Source organism: Netta rufina (genome assembly GCF_964035555.1).
Source record: "Netta rufina genome assembly, chromosome: 2".
NCBI lineage: Eukaryota > Metazoa > Chordata > Aves > Anseriformes > Anatidae > Netta > Netta rufina.
The window spans coordinates 121,212,842-121,232,079 of record NC_140124.1 but is presented as its reverse complement, the minus strand read 5'-3'; the positions used below and the strand labels follow the sequence as shown (position 1 = coordinate 121,232,079).

Here is a 19,238-nt window from a genome sequence, read left to right as displayed (position 1 = left end):
TTGTTTGATAATAAATGCAATCTCCTAGGCATACAAGTGGTATGAACTTGGATATCAAAGAGGTCATTTTGCATCAGTCTGGCAGCGCTCCCTCTACAACGTTAAGGGACTGAAAGCTCAGCCTTGGTGGACAGCGAGGGAAACTGGTTATACTGAACTGGTGAAGGTAAGGGAGTTTGTTTCTGTTTACTTCAATTTATTTTCTTTTTTAATAACAACTGTAATCTAAGGTGCAAAGCAGAGAAAATACTCATAAGATCTGAATTGTTGCCTGTGAGTACCGGACACCAGTCTTGGACTGAGTGCTAGTTTTAACTAAGATACTATAAAGTGAGCTTAGATGTTTTAATAATTGATGATGGGGACATTTACTAAATACAAAATTTACATGGTAGACTACTGCAATGTTTTAAATTTAAAATAAGGTCAAACTGCTAATGGCTGGGACAACCATTGTGAATTTTTTGCTTAGTCAGAAAAAGCTGTGTTCTCTGTCCCTTATATAATACTTGGTGACTTCTTTGGGATCTCTTAATTGCATAAAATAAACAAGTGTAAACTTGTCTCCCAGTGATGGATTCAGTAAAAGATAATGGCATTAAAAAAAAACTTTAATGAACTAAAATTCTAATTGATACAAAACATATAGTTTATTTACTATTCATAGTAATAATTTATATTTTCAAAATTGCATGTTTTTAACCCTTAAGCAAATCTTTCATAATTCTAAAATAATAACAGTAATAATTTTTTAAAAGGGGGAAGAGGTACCCATTTTGCATATGCTTTGAATATTACTGTGGTTTAGCAAAATTCTGCACAAATAATTTAAAAACATAAATGCTTGTTTGAAGAGACAGTTTCACTCAGTGAAACTTGTTTCATTATGCTTAGTTACATAACATGTTAGAAACCTGCTGTGAAAGAATTATAATTTTTAAAGAAATTAAAAAGGTTTCCTCCTGGTTATGGTGATGGCAGTATAAGTAAGGTTAGGAAACTTAGATTAAAGAGTAATCACTCAACTGTAATCTCACTCTTGGGGAAAAAAAAAAAAAAAAAAAAGCTTTGTAGAGTAGCATGTGGCAAAATTTGAAACCTGCATGTGTTCGACTCATTCATGAGGTATGTGTAAAAATAGATACTTCCTGACATAAAGGAGGTGGAGGGACTTGGAGCCTCTTGTACTGTTTCCAAACAAAATGAAAAGAATGCATATCATATCAATAATGTTTTAAAGGTGTCTGCGGTGATGTTTTAGTGTCTCTTACATGTAGACCATCCAAATTTCTAAATCACATAGGTAAAGGTGTGTGCTATTGGTGGGAAGGGACAGTCAGCTTTGAAGGATGAAAAAAATGAATTTCCTATTATAAAATGGTCAGGGATCCACCTTGAAATAATTTTTCTCACATGTGTGGGATCATATGTAGCGGACTTGGTTTGGATCAGCATTCTGCACGTCTCCTAGAAGAACATTTTAGATGAACCATGTAGTTAGTTAGAAGTTCACCCTGATCTCCAAAGCACAACTGCCTCCCATAGGTGCTGCTTTAGTGTTTGTTATTCAATATACCAAAATAAGAATATAACTGGAACTGCTGTGTTTGAAGCTTTTTTACTCTGTTGTACTAAGAGTTTTTGTGGTAATTTTTATGTGTTTTATTAGTAAGGTCATCAAGTCTGACTGCTGATTTGTTTACTTATGTATCTCAGTTTGGGGAAGGCAATGAGTTTTACATTCTTCAAGATACCTTTCAAAGCTGAAAGTATAAATCCAAACTGTTAAGTTACCAGAAAAATAGATATATATTTGCATTGTTGTGTTTCCCCCATAACTCAAAAAGTACTTGAATTTGTGCAGGAGAGCAGGCTCAGTTCTAACACTGATAAACACTTGCAAGTGCAAATTTGAAGTAGCATTCTACACAAAGTAGAAACAATCTTTGAAGACATTTATTTTATTGATTTCTGAAACATTCAAGCTTCTGTATGTGCTTTAGTTATTAAGAAAGAAAAATAAAAATTCTACGTTCCACACAGCAAAAAATAACCAGCAATTATTTCTTGCTACTTCATCTCTTTACGTTCCTCTTCCATTCATGCAGAAAGTGTGGAAAATGCTTCCAAATCCAAATGATGGAAGTTGATATTGAAAATTTCTCCATGAAGTTCAAAACATTGGAGGCCTGGACCCCCTCTCCCTATATTTCACCATTTGTTGTTGAATATGAACGAACTCCTTTCAATGGCTCAGTAGCTTAACAATGATAATGGAGGATTTACTTGTGGCTAGCTGAGGCAATGCTAAAGGTTCTCTGCCATCCTCTGACAGCTCTGTCTTTGCTCATTCTGTTCACCAGCACAGCTGTAGTCAGTAATGTTAGAGCACAGACCTGGCTTGATTATGTTATAAAGAATGAGAATGTCTCAATAACACTTAAAAGGAGGTGTATGATGGTGGTAAATCCTGGTTAGTGCTACTATGCTGGCAGCAGTAGATCTCTCTAGCTGCCCGTTAATGCTTAATTTTTTTTTTGTGTTGTGTTATTACGTTATTTTTGTAGTTTCCTTGAAAAAATAGGAAGGAGGGCCTGATTTCTCAGGGAACAGAAACTATAAACCTTTAAATCAGGAAATGTATCAAGTGATTCATGTAGAAATGTTCTGCTAATTTTCTGATCTATGGTAGTTCAGGACTTTGGAGAGTCCAGAAACTCTTGTTTGAGCTCAGCTAAAAGGAAACCTGGCTTTTATCTTAGAAAACCTATCCTCCTCCCTTGGGGCAATTAGCTTTCTTCTGCAAGTGTTACAAAGTCATTGCATCATCTCTGGTATCTTTTATGGAACCTTGGTAGAGCACTCTTTTGTATTCTGGTACTCAGTTAATAAATGAATAAATAAAAGCGGTACAATGCTATTGGATCCTAGACACTTTTCACCAGGCTGAAATGCATAGGAAATGACCTAGGTAAATTTGTCCTTTCTTTATGTTGTGTCTTTTGGTTTTGGAAATGACCCAGAGGATGCTTTGCCAACAGCATACTACAGTGAATAGCTTATTGATTAAAGTAGATTTTATGCCATCAATTTTCATTGATTGTTTATATTTTATTAGTTAAAAATTTCAAGTGCAGCAAGAAAAGCACAGAAAGAGAATGAAAGTACTGGCAACAGCACAATCCATAATGTTTTCTGTAGACTGACAGCTAAGGCTCAATTGTTTGGCTACTAAAATCTAAACGTTCATATTTGATGGCAAAAATTAACTAAACCGTGCATTTAAAGTGTGGCTGGATGCCTTAAGGGAGCCTAAAAGAGCAGAGATAATGCTTATGCATCCTGATGATTAAGCACTGTGAGTGACCAGATCAGTGCAAGGACTGTGTTTTGGATGGCTTTAAATACTGACCCTTGCCCAGAGGTGTTGGAGGTCCCCAGCTAACACACCGTAACTATCATGAATACTTTCTTATTCTGTATGGGTAACAAAGTGAAATGGAGTGGAGACACCACCACGATTTTATTTTATAGCCCAGTGGATTGAAATGCACATGTGGTCAGTAGTTATGCCTCACATGAGGGGTAGTAAACTCTTAATCTCTGTCTGTGGCATTTATGACCATACCTTGAAAAGAGTTTGACAGTGCAGAATAAGGATTTTTTAATATAATACAGTCACACATAAAAATAAACCAATATTAAGAAATCCCTATTTAAATACAATAATTTCTTTGCCAATAAAATCTACACTATGACCAGATGTAAAGTAACTGTAAACTTACATTATTGTTAGGAACTGTGTTTAAAAAGCCATATGGAGGTTTATGGGAATCAGCTGGTAGGAAACAAGTACATATGCTCCAAGTGCTGCTTGCCACCTGATTCTTCACTTAAAATCAAGATATTGCACCAAACACAATATGAATCTGTTGCAGCCTGAGGCTTGCATCCCTACATATTATGCAGCATGAGCATATTTAGTTTTTTTTTTTTCTGTAGATGCTAGCTCTTGGTTCTGTAGCCTGAAGTCCACATCCTGGACTTAGCCACTGTGTTTTAATGGTTTTATCCATTCTTGCCCTTCAGTGTTGGCCTAAGATTCTGTAAAATCAGGGATATCAAGGCTGAGCTATGTTTCAACTCCTGTAACTCTCCCCTTCCTTTCTACATAGGAGTTGCCTATGGCTCATAGTAACGCATAGTGTTACAGATGGGGGTCCAGTTTCTCACAAGTACAGAGACGTTATTGATTTCAGTGGCAGTTATATCTAAAACCGTTTAAGAGCTGGCTCAAAATCAATGATATGTATTCAAATTGCTTTGTATCCAATGTACTCGGGAAGGAGCTTTAAAAGGCAAGGACAAACACACAACTTTGCAGGTTGACTTTCAGCCTGTCACTTGAGGAAAATTAGAGGTGACAAAGCTGCCATTATGTGCATCTCTGTGCACCACCAGTGCTCTTCATGCATCTTTTTGTCTGTGTGGGTGAAAGCTCCTTCTTACCTTTTTATTTTTCAGAAGAAGGGTTAGGAGTTTGAGGAAACAGAGAAGCACTTGTAATGTCTTTTAAAGTTTTCCAATTTTGTTGATCTGTATCACTTTAAATTGAAACCTATATAAATGCGAGTTTTTCATTTCTTTCTCTTCTGCAGACAGTACAAATTCAGGTATGCAAGCTGGTATTTCCTTGTGTAGAAATGATAGTGCTGAATCAGTACCAGCTCTGTTCCCCTGTTCATCTATGATTAGATGGAAAATTTCAGTCTGTTTTGTACCCTGCATTTCAGAAAAAAAAAATCAGTTTTAGGAAGATATTTTTGAAAATGTTTCTACTTAATGTTAATTGTTAAGGAGTGTTAAGGAAACCCGTCAATGGGAGAGAAGAGGGTAAATGAAGTAGGAAAAACGAGTGGTTTTCCCCTTTGCTGATGGATGAGAGAGCGCAATTTGCTAGGAAGAAAAAGAGTACTGAAATAACACCAGCACAATCCTAATTTTGATAGATCTTAGCGTTTTTAGGCTTGCTGTACTGGGAGATGGTCACTGTATTACATGGCTGTTTCCAGAACCTTTTATGATATATCAATGTACCACCTACTTTGCAGGATCAGCTTGTCTTTTAATTGAAAGAAACTGAAGTGGAAAATGTAACTGTTTAGTTTAAGTGGTGAAAGCTAATAACCATATGGCTGAAAAGGGGCAGTCATATTACCTTGTCTGACCTGTGTTACAAAGATTTCAGAGTTTTACTCATCTTTACACATCATACAAAGAAGCGATGTGGGAACACACCTTGGCCTATTTCCAGTTTCAAATTGATTGAAAATGTCTTACAGAAATGCTTTGTTCAAGAGCACAAAGGAAAAATGAAAACTATTCACCAAAAATAAGGTTTAGTGAGTAACATAAGCAGCTCGGAAATGGAAGTCACGTCATTATTATCCAGATCCATTGTTACACAGTGGGTTTTTCATTTATCTTCCTGTAACATTAAGATGACTTATTACTGGTAGAATACAAGGTTTCTAATTTACCAGATTTCTACAAGCAGAACATCCTAAGGCAGCAGAGAACAAAAATCTTAACTCTACAGTCTTGTGGGTTTGGTATGTATGAAGTACACGGCAGCTTACACATTTTTAATGGTTGTATCCATAAATTGTCACTTGACATTTCAAGTCGTATTTGATCTCTTCCAATAGCATCAGAATGTGCAAGAGAATCTTTGCAAACCTTTCTGAAGGTTTAAATCATAACTGTCAACTTGAGTAGCATGTTTGCATTTGTCCTCTTTGAACTAGGATGTTCTGTCAACACTTGGAGTTTCAGGTTATGTGAGTGGTTTTCTAGTCTCAAGAGTGCTTCCAGGTAGCATGTGCTGTGTTTAAGAAGATCAATACTCTTCTTAGCTTGCAACATAAAATTATCTGTTAAAGAGCCCTTAGGCTAATCAAAAAGCAAGTTAAAGTGAGGCCTAATCTGCAAGAGGCTGGGGATTACTGAAATTTTACAATACAGTTGTAACTGAATCTGAAGAATACTGTGAAAGTTGGTTTTTCTGCCTTAACTTGTCATAAGGGAATTGACATAAGGAAACTTGATAATGATGAACTCTTCTTTTTTTTTTTTTTTTTTTTTAAGTACTTTTAAATTAAAAAAAAGTTAATGGCGGGGAAAAAAAAATAAGATACTAAAGCAAAATGCAGTAAGTTCTCAGTGAACTAACATGACTTTCACAACAGTCCTTAGAAAAAAATTGGAAGCTTATTCGGGATGAGGGTCTTGCTGTGATGGATAAGAAAAAAAGCCTCTTCTTGCCCGAGGATGAGAATCTGCGAGAAAAGGGAGACTGGAGTCAGTTTACTTTATGGCAACAAGGTAAAACATTTTGTATTTCTCTTTCTCCACTTACCCCAGTTTCACTTTCTCACATTAATATAGCATAATAAGGAGTATCAACACAGTTTTTCTGGAATAGTTTTTTTAATCACTGTACCTGTTGTTCAAGTCTGCAGAAGAAATGATCTGATAAAATAGTGTCTGAGACCCCAGCAACAGTGAACAGGAATTCTTTATTCTAAACCATGTAGCCCATGAGCATTTCTAAGAATCCCTTGAGGGTAATACTCATTTCCTAGCAAGGCTGCCAAAATTTTGCATGGTAATGCATGTGGAGATCAGCCTGAGGGAAGACAGGAAAGCAGGAGAAGAAATATTCTCAATATTGTGTTGCCAGCTAGGTGAGATCCATCATTCAGAAATGGTATGGGCAAATAGGATGTGAGTTTTAATAAGCCTGCTGTTCTGTCTCTGAGCTTTGCAGTGGGAGACTCAATTACTGGAGTGACCTGAACTTATTAAAAGACTTTACATGTGAAAGAGTGCTGTAAGATAAAATATTAAAAGCCAAGGTGTATAAAAATCAGATGTTGAAATGGTATCATATTGGTGGCATTTTTTGTCTTTTTAATGATTATACTTTAATGATCTACTTAATCATTAATAAAAGTATAATCATATTTTTAGAATCATGTTTAAAATGGTAGAAAGCCTGCTTCTCACAAATAATTCAAAAGCAAAGAAGTGGCAGGCTACTTTGATATTACAATATGTAAGCACTTGCTGTTGCATAATTTGTAAAATGTGTATGATATTATTTACCTCTTTTGGTGTCAGCTCTTTGACAGCTTTGTTGCTGTTCTGCAACGTAGAAAACAAGGGACTGTTTGTTCATTGCACTTATGAATGCTCAATCTCTTATTTTCACCAGGAAGAAAAAACGAGAATGCTTGCAAAGGTGTTCCGAAAACGTGTGCTTTGTTGGAAAGATTCCCAGAAGCTACAGGCTGCCGAAGAGGGCAGGTACCTGGCAAACTTCTTCATTTTTGCAAATCCCTAAAGCTGTGAGAAGGTGATGTTAAGAAATGTGTACAGAGGAATGTATGACCTTGATATATTCAATGATGGCTCAGACACACAATGAAGTTGATACTGTAATAGCCTTCAGCAAATACGAGATAAAATATATTAGCTGAAGCGCTTCTATGGAATTTTAGTAAAACCATTTTCCCTTGTGATCACAGGGAGCTCATGTTGGGTAAGTAGTTATTTACCATGGGTCAACTGATAGTAATAACTTACCTAAACCTAGTCTTAAGTGACTTAAGAGGTCATCACAGTCAGTATGGCTAACTCCAAGAAAACTGACGCACCACAGCTGAAAATGGATCTATGCCAGAGAGGAGAGTTACTGTTTTCTTCATCTTTTTTGTCATTCCAGTATGCCAGGGTAAAACTTGTCAGAGTTTTACTTTACAACCATACTATAACCTGTCTGTGATTCAGGAATATTTAAATATTTGTATTGTACTTGAATACAGCACATATATGTATGTGAGACTCATAGAAGTTTCTAGACTGATCTGTGTGGGTAGATAGCATACATGGCAGTAATCATTCCATATTCCACATATTATTAGGGTTATAAAAGTATTTTCTGTGGGGTATGAATAACTTTTCTGCATAGCCAGCAGTACCAGTTATTTGGGTTGCTTTAGGGTCTGACTGGGCAATCAAGCTAATGTATCTCACTGTAGCAGAGGCAACAGAATAGAGCATCTGTGTTCACCACAGCCAATGGAGCTTATCACTTGCTTTTATAAGGAATTGCTGGTAAGATGAAACCTCAGATGGTGGGAACAGCTAAGACATTAGATACACATTCTCTTATGCTATTTTTGTTGGAGAGCTAGAAATGTCTTAAAATGCAAGATTTATCAAAGCTACCTTGTCCTATCCTGAAATGCAGATTTCTCAGTTGAAAAGGTGCTTCTCACCACTGTCATACGATATTCATCCTTCTTGTTCATTGGGTTGTAGAATCACAGAAAGGGATCTCTGGAAATCTTCTAGTCTACCCCCCTTCTCAAAGTATGGTAAACCGGAGCACAGGACACTGTCTCGTCAGGTTTTTAAATGTCTGAGGATCAAGACTGTACAACCTCTCTGGGCAACCTGCTCAAGTGTTCAATCACCCTTACAATAAAAATGTGTTTTTTCTTACTTTTAAATGGAATTTCCCATATTCCTAAATCTGTGTACATTGCCTCTTTGCCTTTCATTGGATACCACTGAGAAGGGTCTGGCCACATCTTCACTCAGGTATTTATATATATTGATAAGACACCCACTGAGCCTTCTCTTTAGGCTGAGCAGTCCCATCTCTCTCAGCCTCCCCTCATATGTCAGGTGTTCCAGTTCCTTAATCATATTTGTGGCCCTTCACTAGATTTGCTCCAGGATGTCCATGTTTCTCATGTAGTAGGTAGCCCAGAACTGGACACTCAAGATGTCTCACCAGTTCTGAGGGAAGGATCACCTCCCTCAAACTGCTGGCAGGGCTCGGCCTAATACAGCACTAAGACTGTTATCTTCCTCTGTTGCAAGAACATGTTGCTGGCTCACGTCCAAACTGTTCTCTGCAAGGATCCTGAACTCTTTTTCTGTGCAATTGTTTTCCGGGCAGTTCTATAGCTTGTAGTACTGCATGGGGTTACTCTTCCCCAATGCAGGACTTTTCATTTCTCTTTATTGAATATCATGAGATTCCTGTTTGCTCCTGTTTCCGTCTTGCCAAGGTCCCTATGAATGGCAGCAGAAAACATTTGGTTTATCAACCCTTTCTCCTCAATTTTCTGTCCTTGTCAAGGGATGCACTCTGTTCCATCATCCAGGTCATTAGTGAAGCTATTAAACAGTGTTGGACACAGTATTGAGCCTTGGGGTATACCTCTGGTGAGTTGGAATTTGTGTTTTGATCACAAATCCTTGAACCTGGCTGAACTGCCAGTTTTCCATCCCCTTCGCTGTCAGCTTACCTAGTTTCTACTTCATCAGTTTGTCGACAAGGATGTTATTCTACAGACAGTGTCAAAAGCCTTACAAAAGTTGAAATAAACAATACCCACCAATTTTCCCCTCGTCCATCAAGCTAGGCATCTTACTGTAGAAAGCTCGTTAAGCATGGTTTCCCATTCATAAATCCATGCTGACTGCTCCCAATCACTTTCTTTTCCTCCAAGTGTTTGGAAACTGCTTCCAGGATTATTTACTGTCACTGAGATGAAACCGACTGCCCTGTAGTTCTTCAGATCATCCTTGTTTTCTGCCTTGAAGACAGGAACAACATTTGCTTTCTTCCAGTCCTCAGGAATCTAACCTGGTTGCCTGACATTTCAGAGGCTGTGCGTGGACTCATGACATCAGTAAGCTCCTTTACCACTCCTGGGTAAAATCCATCAGGGTCAATGGAACAATTTGTTGAGTTTGTCTAAATGTTTCCTAACCTGTGGGTAAGTCTTTGCTCCAGGCTTCTTTGCTGTTCTGTGGTGCCTGGGATTTCCAAAGGTCAGTCTTACCAGTAAAAACTGAGGCAAAAAAGCCTCATTGCAGCACTCCAGTCATGAGAGTGGTCCCACCACGTTTCTGTGATGGCAACCAAGTCGTAGCCTGCCTGCCGCACGATGGCTTCTAGCTCCTCCTGTTTGTTACCCATGCTGTGTGCATTAGTGTAGATGCACTTCAGTTGGGCCATTGCCTTCTCTCCCAGCCTTGCCATTGTTCCCCCTGGCACAGCTCTAACAAGCCTTGTCTTGGCCCCGTCCCCTTTCTTACCTAGTTTAAAGCCCTCTCAATGAGCCCTGCCAGCTCCTGGCCTAGGATCCGTTTTCCCCTTAGAGATAGAGACCTGTCTGAGGCCATCAGGCCAGGTGCCGAGTAAAGTGCCCCATGGTCAAAAAAAAAAAACACAAAATTTCAGTGTTGGCACCAGCCTCTGAGCCACGTGTTTATCAGGTGGGCTTTCCATGTCCTCTCTGTACCCCTCCCTGCCACCGTACAGATAGATGAAAACACCTGTACTCCCGCTCCATCCACTAACCACCCCAGTCCCCTAAAGTCCCGTTTGATAGTCTTCAGGTTTCTCTCTTCAGTGTCATCACTGCCAACCTGGACTATTAAAAGAGGATAATAGTCAGAGGGGCAAACCAGGTTGGGAAGCTTTCTGGCAATGTCCCTGACCCTGGCCCCAGGGAGGCAGCAGACTTCCCTACGGGTAGGGTCAGGCCAACAAATAGGTCCCTCTGTTCCCCTGAGAAGGGAGTCACCCACAACAATCACCCCTCTTTATGTCCTGGTGGAGGCAGTCCTGAGGCGTGGAGTCGACTTCCTCACCCTAGGCATCCTCCTGGGTAGACTTTCTGCCTCTTCCTCAGCTACTGGTCTCTCAAGCTCCAGGGCCTCAAACCTGTTGCGTAAGGGCACCTGGGAAGGTGGGGCCGGTGGGGGGGGCATTGCCTGCGATGTCGACCAGGGACCTGTTTCCATTTCTCCTCGACTCCGAGGTCCTCTCCCTCTGCCCAACAGCAACAGGGCAGGGGGTCCACCCCCATCTGGGGTGTCTCACCCCGGCACCTGTCCTTCAAGCCCTGAAGAGAGTCGCTCCACCAGTCTATCTCCCACTCACACTCCCTGATATCCCTCAACCTCTTGACCTCCTCTTTGAGTTCTGCCACAAGGCGGTCCAGGTTGTCCACCTGCTCGCACCTCACGCACACAGTCTCTGTGCCCCCCCGCAGTTGTTAGCAACAGGCTCAGGCACTCCCTGCACCCGGAGATCTGAACTGCCGCAGTTTTGAGTGGGCAGTCGGTCTGGGTGTGTACAGACTTCCTGGAGAGCGCACTGTGCCTGGTGTACACCATTGCAGCTGAGCTAGCGGTAGACCGCTGTTAGAGGACTTGTTTGTATGGGTGGGGGGAACGCTCTGCCCTGCCTGCGCGAACTGCCGCACCATGCCCTTCTGATGCGCCATGCCCTGTTTGCCTGTCCTGGTCGCCGAGCTCCCTAGGGGCAGTTTATGAACAGCTGGGGAGGGGGCGCTGCTGGCTCCGCCTATGCCTCGTTTGCACCTCGTTCACCTCCCTCTCGAGGGCTGCCGGGTCCTGGTGGCTCCCTCAAGTGGGCTCGATGCCGGAAAAAATAGCCCTGCCTGTCTGCTCCCCTGCTCCACTGCAGAATGCGGCTGCCCCAGAGCCGATCGCCTCGGCAAGGTGAGAGGGGACACCAGGTAACGCAGGACTTGTGCCTCCTGTGGTCCATCCTTTTAAATAAGTGTCTGAAAATCTTTCCATTTCATCCAGTTCTGATTATTTTAACCAAATTAAAAGTGTGCACACAAACACACACCACAAGACTTGCCTTTTTGTAGTATCGAACACCTTCAGGATGTAAAATCATGCGATTGTTGCTGAGGCTAACAAAATGTGACATTGCACTTTTGATTGGTCGTCGTGGATGAGATGTACAGAAATCCTAAATGCGTAGCAGTATGCTTGTGAAAATGGCTTTGTTGAAGTCATCCTCTCTCTCTCCTTGCAGATCAAGTATTCTGTAATGCATCCAGGGACTCATGTATGGCCCCACACAGGGCCCACCAATTGTCGGCTAAGGATGCATTTGGGCTTGGTGATACCTAAAGAAGGCTGCAGAATTCGGTGTGCCCAAGAAAACAGGTATTTCACCCTCCCTCCTTCTCCCTACTTTGGTCATTCATTTTCCCCCACCTTTCTCAACCCTGAGAAGTTGTGGTGCTGCACGTAGTAAAAAGAAGGAAAAGGAAAAAAAAAGGATGCTTCACTGATCAGGAGGTGCTATGTATTTCATTAAACAGGCAACCTACACCCTCACTCCTGCTACAAACATATAAATGTCAGTTGTCAAACAATGCCAGAAGGATCTTTGGAAACAAAGCTGCTCTTTTCTGCTATAGTGTGGAAATAACATTGTTTTTAGTCTATGAAATGTCTGTGTTTACATTTACAATGTCAATCTAATAAACTTGCCAACAGAGGTTTATTTTATTTTATTTTATTTTTTATTTTTTATTTTATTTTTTATTTTATTTTATTTTATAGTTTATTTTTTGCCTTAGAATTCTTCACTTAGTCAGCAAAAGCTGAGACTAAGCTATAGCTGCCTTTTCACCTCTGTGACCAAATACTACTGTATTTCTGCAGAAGTATTGTTCCTAGCTGAAACATTTGTTCTAATTCAATATAACTCAATTAAAAATATTCCAACTGAAGTTGATTTAAAGGTGGATTTACATCTATAAAGTGTTTGGCACAACGAGTTACACAGGCAGCAAGTTTATTCAGAGTACATTTTGAGTAAGAATTCTTGTCCCTTTAGGGAGAAATTTATGCTGACTTGGAAACCAGTTTTGTCTCTGTTTTGCGGGAAGAAAAAAAAAAACAAAAACAAGAAGGAAAAAGAAAAAGCTATGGCTTAGATGTTACAATCAGAGCATATACTCCCCTGGGAAATATGAGAAAATCCTAAACTTAAGTTAGGATTGGGTTAGGTTTTTACATGATATTATTAAACACAGGAAAATATAGTATTAACTATATTACTTTTTTATTCGAAGACTTACCTTCCTGAGACTTACATGGACTTCTAATAATGGTTAATATTCATGTATCTCTATATATCTACCTTGAAGATTTTGTCTTGTCTGTAGCATGAGTGCAACAAGTGTTAATTTTGAAATATTTTCATAGTACTAATGTACAGCTATATTTGATATTGAGAAATCCACTCATGCCTGCATGACTGTAATATATAGCAAAGTTGTTTTTTTTCCCCAACATCTGAAAATAACTACAACAAGAATTTTTTAGAATTTCTGAGGATACAAGTATCCATCTGTTAAAAATGTCGCTATAGATGTGTTAGGGCTCCTACCAACATAACGTTGACTGTGACAGACTATTAAATAAGGTATAAAACATACACTACCTAGGTTGTGACACACGTGTTTATTTCCAGCATTCCAATTCAATATCCAAAACAAGTTTAAAATACAATTTGGGATGAAGTTAGAGGTAGATAATGGGCTTAGAGTACTAATAGGGAGATGTGGGGTATTTTCACTGCAGGACACTATAATGAATTCAGATTTGTGGGGGCTGAAAGGCGTTACCATTAGGTGGCTGTTCAGTAGCCTGTGTGAACAGAGTGGTGGTTTTTATCTATTTCTAAGAGACCAGGTATCCACAGCTCACCACTCATTAGGCTGGCCACCCTTCCTTGTCTTAATATGAACAGCAGGGATAGTGGTTTGGAAAATGAATGTAACTACACCCGCCTGGTAGCAACAGCCCCTCAGCATCAGGGATGTGGCAGGGCAGAGTGGAAAAACGTATGTTGCTGCTGGTATGCTGCAGACAGCACTTCAGTGTCTAGGCTTCTGAATCTGGCTCATTCTTATGCATCAGACTCGCTCATTTGAAATGTAAAACTTGCACTCAAGAGCTGACTACAGCCTGTTTTGAAATGTGTTAGCTTTAGTTGATTTTGGCAAGAGCTATATATTCATAGTCAAAGACAGAATTTCTTCACTGAAAACATTGAAAAGGTATGTTCACTAATCATGAGAAGGGTGGGTTTGTTAACATCCCTTTCTCCATGAAAGAGGTGGGAGAACTACTGTGGAAAGAAATGATGTCAGGAGAAAAACATATCTTTAGCATTTTCTGTTCCTCCTCTCCTGCTGGTTCAGAGCAGTAGGAAGCTAGTGGTTTCTAACTTGAGCTGGCTCAGGCATGAAGGTTAGTGTATCAGGGGTCAGTGCTTCGATGCTTTCCTTTTCTGGCTTCCTGTCCCACTACTGCTACAAGATACAGAAATACTGAGAATGTTGTGCCCAGTTACCTCTGTGCCACCCAGTGTAGGTGTTTAGAGGGGAAATACTACTCTTCAGCTCATCCTTTGATGTACACGCTTTACTATTATACACAATTTACTATTTATTAGCTTTGTCTAATACTGAATTTTACTCCATCACTTGCACAGGAGTCTTTATGTTGCTGCTAGGAGATTGTGCACCTCATGTTACTCAGCACAGCTATAGCAATTTTAGCTCGTTGGGCCATTCTGAAGTCCCAGCTCTGTAAAGTACAGGGTACAGTGCACAAAAATGGGAGGTAAAAAATATCTAGTTATCGAAATCAAACATCTCTGTCGGGCATGGTAATCATGTTTTGAAACAAAACTGCAGAATTACAACCTTAAGCAGAAGTCGGTCCACGATCTCACCTGTGACAGGTGAAATAACAGCTGTGCAGGTGACATAAAGCCCTAACCCAGAGTGGTTCAGCACCAGACAAGAATAATATCCTCCCTGTGGTCCCACTGTGAAGTGTTTCTCACACCATGAAGGCATCTGGAAAATATTTATTTGCATACTAATGGTGTTTTTTGTAATCTATCCAAAAGGGGCTAATAGTTCTGTCAACTTTATGACTTCTTCTTTGTTGTGCAAAACAGCCCGACCCAGTATGATGCAAATGATAGATCCGTGCTTTTAACCTCTGAAGCTATTTCATCTGGATGCTTGGAGTTTTTATTGTCCTTTACTGAGCTACACTTTCAGGCTATTTAGTGCAGTCCTGTTCAGGCTTGATTTAATTTAGAGGGTGAAAAAAAAAAGGCCTGATTCTTTGCCACATTACAGCATTGACTGGAATAATACCAATGTAATTCTAGTGCAGTAGCAGAGACTTGGGGCCTGTATGACATAGAACATTTTTGTTTATTGAAAAGATGATTTGGTACCAGAAAAAAAAAAAAAAAACACACGTGATTATACTTGAAACCTGCAAAAGACTCATTATATGGGCCTTCATGTCTGATGTCCACATGCAAGACAGTGTGAATTTTTCACTGTTATGCTGGTTGTCCACTGTTTTAAATATGGTCAGATGATCATTTCTATCTCAATTTCCATTTCCCTTCAGAACATTACAGCACAGCCCCATCAATGTTGTTTTTTGCTTTTGTTGAGTTAAATGTTCAAAATACATAGATGACTTAGGACGCTGAATCTCATTTTCACTCCGATTTTGGGGGAGAAAAAATAAAGAAAATCTCCATGTGAATGAACACATGAATGGGCTAAGCAATATATTTCCATCTTTGATTATGATTAACTTTGCTTCTTTCTCAGTACTACTGTTCTTAGTTCCTAATTCCTTTTAAGGACATCAATCCTCATGGACTGCTTTGCTTCCCAAGGGATCTTGTTGAAAAACTTTATTATGTAGTCATTGCAGAGTGACTTTAGAAGGTAACATTGGCTGTTAGTGACTTGACTGACTGTTACACCGTCTCGGGTGAGACTGGATGAATAATCAGACTCGTGTTTCTGTCTTGTTGCAATGCAAAATAAATTTGCTTTGCTTGTGCCACTGCTTGACTTTATGATAGACAAACCATGCAACACACAACCAGCTGCTGTGTCTAAGTGCAGAAGAAGTCTGAGATCAGAGGGACCATGACAAATGGCTAGCACAGTGACATTTTACAGTGTGGTGGCAGTAACACTAATGTTCACTGATCATATGCTGATTTTTTACAGTACTGAGTCTGCAGTTAACCAGGCACTAAACCTCTTCTCAAAATTATGAATCCAGATCTCAACAGGCTAGAGAAGTGGGCCAACTGAAACTACATGAAGTCCAACACAGGCAAATGCAAAGTACTGCAACTGATAATAGATTAACACTTTGCAACAGTATAGGATACATGATGACTGGATAGAGAGCAGCTTTGCAGAAAACGACTGAAGGTCCTAGAGGACAAGCAACATGTGCTGTCATTTTGATGAAGCAGTTTGAGGGGAGCAATTTTTTCCCTCTCTTCTGAACACAAGATAGCTGCAGTTCTGTGTCCAGCCTGGGGGCTCTTCAGCACAAGAAAGTCACTGATAAACTAAAAGGACTCCTGTGGAGGTTGAAAAAGAAAAAGCTGATTAGGTTTAAAAAAGCTGACATTATAAAAAAGTTGACATGCTCCAGTCCTCTACTGAGTGGACTCAAAGAATTTGGAGTCTGAAAAAGAGAAGGCTAAAGGAGAGCCTGGTTACTGTTTTCAGCTAACAGTGGGAAACCATGCACAAGACAGACTCTTTTTGGAGGTTTGTAGATACAGAATGAGACATTAATAATGGCATGAAGGTGTGGCAGGGGAGGGTCAGGCTGGGTGTTAAGAAAAGGTTCTTCACCGAGAGGGTGGTCAGGCACTGGGACAGGCTCCCCAGAGCAGTGGTCACAGCACTGAACCTGTCAGAGTTCAAGAATTATTTGGACAATGCTCTCAGACACACGGTCTGATTTTTGGGTGGTCCTGTGTAGAGGCAGCAGTTGGACTCCATGATCTTTGTGGGCCCTTTCTAAATCAGGATATTCTATGATTCTCTGAGACAACGGACACAAAGAAATAAATGTTCATTTATTAGGCTGGTGAAACACTAGAAGAGATGATGGAGTGGTTATCACTGTAGATACTCAAAAATCCAGTAGATAATAACCTGAGATATCTCATCTAGCCTCAAAGTTAGATCCAACTTTGCAGTAAGACTTGCTCTCAGCAGAAGCTTGGAACAGATAATCTTCTGAGGTTTCTTCTGACCTTAATTATTTTGTGATTTTATATTTCATAAAGCTGAAAGGAGTACTGATTCTTTCAACCATTAATACTCCACCATTAATATTAATTTTCTTTCTTTTTTTTTTTTTTTTTTTTCAAACAATGGAGTTTCTCAAAAATAAGCCAGTTTGAATAAATTATGTTTCTCTTTTTGTGCCTAACAGAAATGCAGATCTTGGAAAGATTTTGCTGTTAAAACTTGGCTTTTCCACGTAGCAATGAATGCTCACCCAGAGTGGTTAGGTCCCCTTCAGTGACCTCCTCTGCCTTAGCATTACTTGGCAAGCAGAAGAGGATTAAATTATGTGGCCTCATCCTTTCAGTTCAGTTTCAAAAGTATAACCTGACCTAGCATACACTATGTCATTGCAACCTTCCCCTGATGAAAAATCTGTAGGCTCTGTGCTTTGAATGGATTTATGGGACAAGACTGATAACACCCTTGATATTATAAAGCAGGATCAGGGCTTAAGTCTGTTGTTCTGATTTTCAGAAAAAGCAGACTGATGTAGCATAATTTATTTTCAAAACATATTGCTCATCATACCGCCAGTTTCCATTACTCATTATGTGTATATCTGATTAGAAAAGTGGAGAAGTTGATTATTGTACCAGTACCTCTAAGCTTGATGAATGTTCCCAGGTTATTGGACTAAGCTCATTAAAATTAAATAAATAACAAATATTGCAAATGTCTGAATATGTATGTGGGCACATATGGGCATAACTATGCAGAGGAAAACAATCCCTCAATAATATGAAGCTTCATTAGACTGATCTTTCTCTACTTTTATGTCAATTAAGACTCAGATGCTCTTATTTATATCTTAATAATCTTAATTATATCTTGCCTATAAAAACTGCCATGGCACTTCAAATACTACACTAACGCATGTTCTCTTTTTGTGTTGCAGAACCTGGGAAGAAGGGAAAGTTCTTATTTTTGATGACTCTTTTGAGCATGAAGTGTGGCAGGATGCTGAAAATTATCGCCTGATATTCATTGTTGATGTGTGGCACCCTGAGTTATCAGCACAACAGAGACGCACCCTTCCTGCTATTTAAGGGGTTACTTCTGATGTGAAGAGCATAGGAGAGAGGACCCTTCAGAGTATGCAAATAGAAGCATGCGGGATTAATTTATCCTGCATATGAGGAATACCAGTATTATAAGGGTTAGAAAAGATGATAATGGCATTTTACAATTACAGAGGACTTGAGTTAAAAAAAAAAAAAAAAAAAAAAAAAGGCAAGCCATGTTTTTATTTGTTTGTTTTTTCTTTTTTTTTTTTTTTTTTCCACACTGATACAGCACTGATATGTATTGTTTTTCTGGCTGCAAGTCTGAAAATACAAATCTTGTCAGCCAAAGAGCAATAGGTCGGGTTTTTCAAGCTGAGGAATGTGCAGATGTTTTTGCCATGCTGTACTATGCATACAAAACCAATCAGTTACCTGGCTGGCCATGTTCAGGCCCAAGATTGGCTATACTACATCCAGAAAATGCTTCCCATGTTTCTATCTGGGTAGCAGCATGTGTATTATTTATAGACGTATGCATACAATCAACTTTGAAAATCATGTGCAGTTGCAATGTTAACTGCTTTAGGTGTAAAACATGTCCCTATGTTATCAACTGTAGATAATGTGAATGGGTTATGTGTGTTTTGTATTTTTTCTACCTATTTTTCTAGCATAATTATGAACAAATTTTTAATTAACCACTATTTTTAAAAATAATGTATATTCAAAGTGCATCTCTAGCTATAAGCAGAAGGAAAACACTGTATATGAACAAATTTCATTTTTGCCAACTGTGGCCTTTGCATTTCCAGGGAAGCAAGAGAATAGAAACTTGCATAATCAGCTTCTTAGTGTTGTTCTTCTAAAACAAAATAGTTCTTTTAGCAGGTGACCTTCAATTTTGTAATGTGATTCTGGAAGATGTTGAGCAGATATGACATCTGTAGACTTGGATGTTAAAGTGCTCAACAGTTCTTAAGATTATGTGGTGAGCTGCTGTTCTTCCTATTGTTATAAAAGCTTGTGTTGTGATAACTATTTTCTACCCAGCAAGAGTCTGAGGCACCTCCTTCCACGGGCTCCTTTTAGGTTGGATGGTCTTTCAGCAGAAAAATATCTATGAAGAATTCCTTGAGGTTGGAGCAGATGGACAAAGTCCTTC

At 39.4% G+C, this 19,238-nt stretch overlaps 1 protein-coding gene across 1 annotated transcript in view; it reads left to right on the top strand.

The window, feature by feature from the left end:
* LOC311206393 (aspartyl/asparaginyl beta-hydroxylase-like) overlaps positions 1–18,212 on the top strand; it is a gene marked incomplete at its 5' end in the record, with an annotated part of 73,980 nt that extends 55,768 nt beyond the window's left edge. Inside the window, 5 exons of the mRNA XM_084281673.1 lie at positions 29–166; positions 6,249–6,384; positions 7,277–7,368; positions 11,942–12,075; positions 17,968–18,212. Of these exons, the coding sequence (XP_084137799.1) occupies positions 29–166; positions 6,249–6,384; positions 7,277–7,368; positions 11,942–12,075; positions 17,968–18,118 (651 nt within the window). The 3' untranslated portion in view covers positions 18,119–18,212. The remainder of the gene's footprint in view (positions 1–28; positions 167–6,248; positions 6,385–7,276; positions 7,369–11,941; positions 12,076–17,967) is intronic.
* Positions 18,213–19,238: the final 1,026 nt, after the last annotated feature.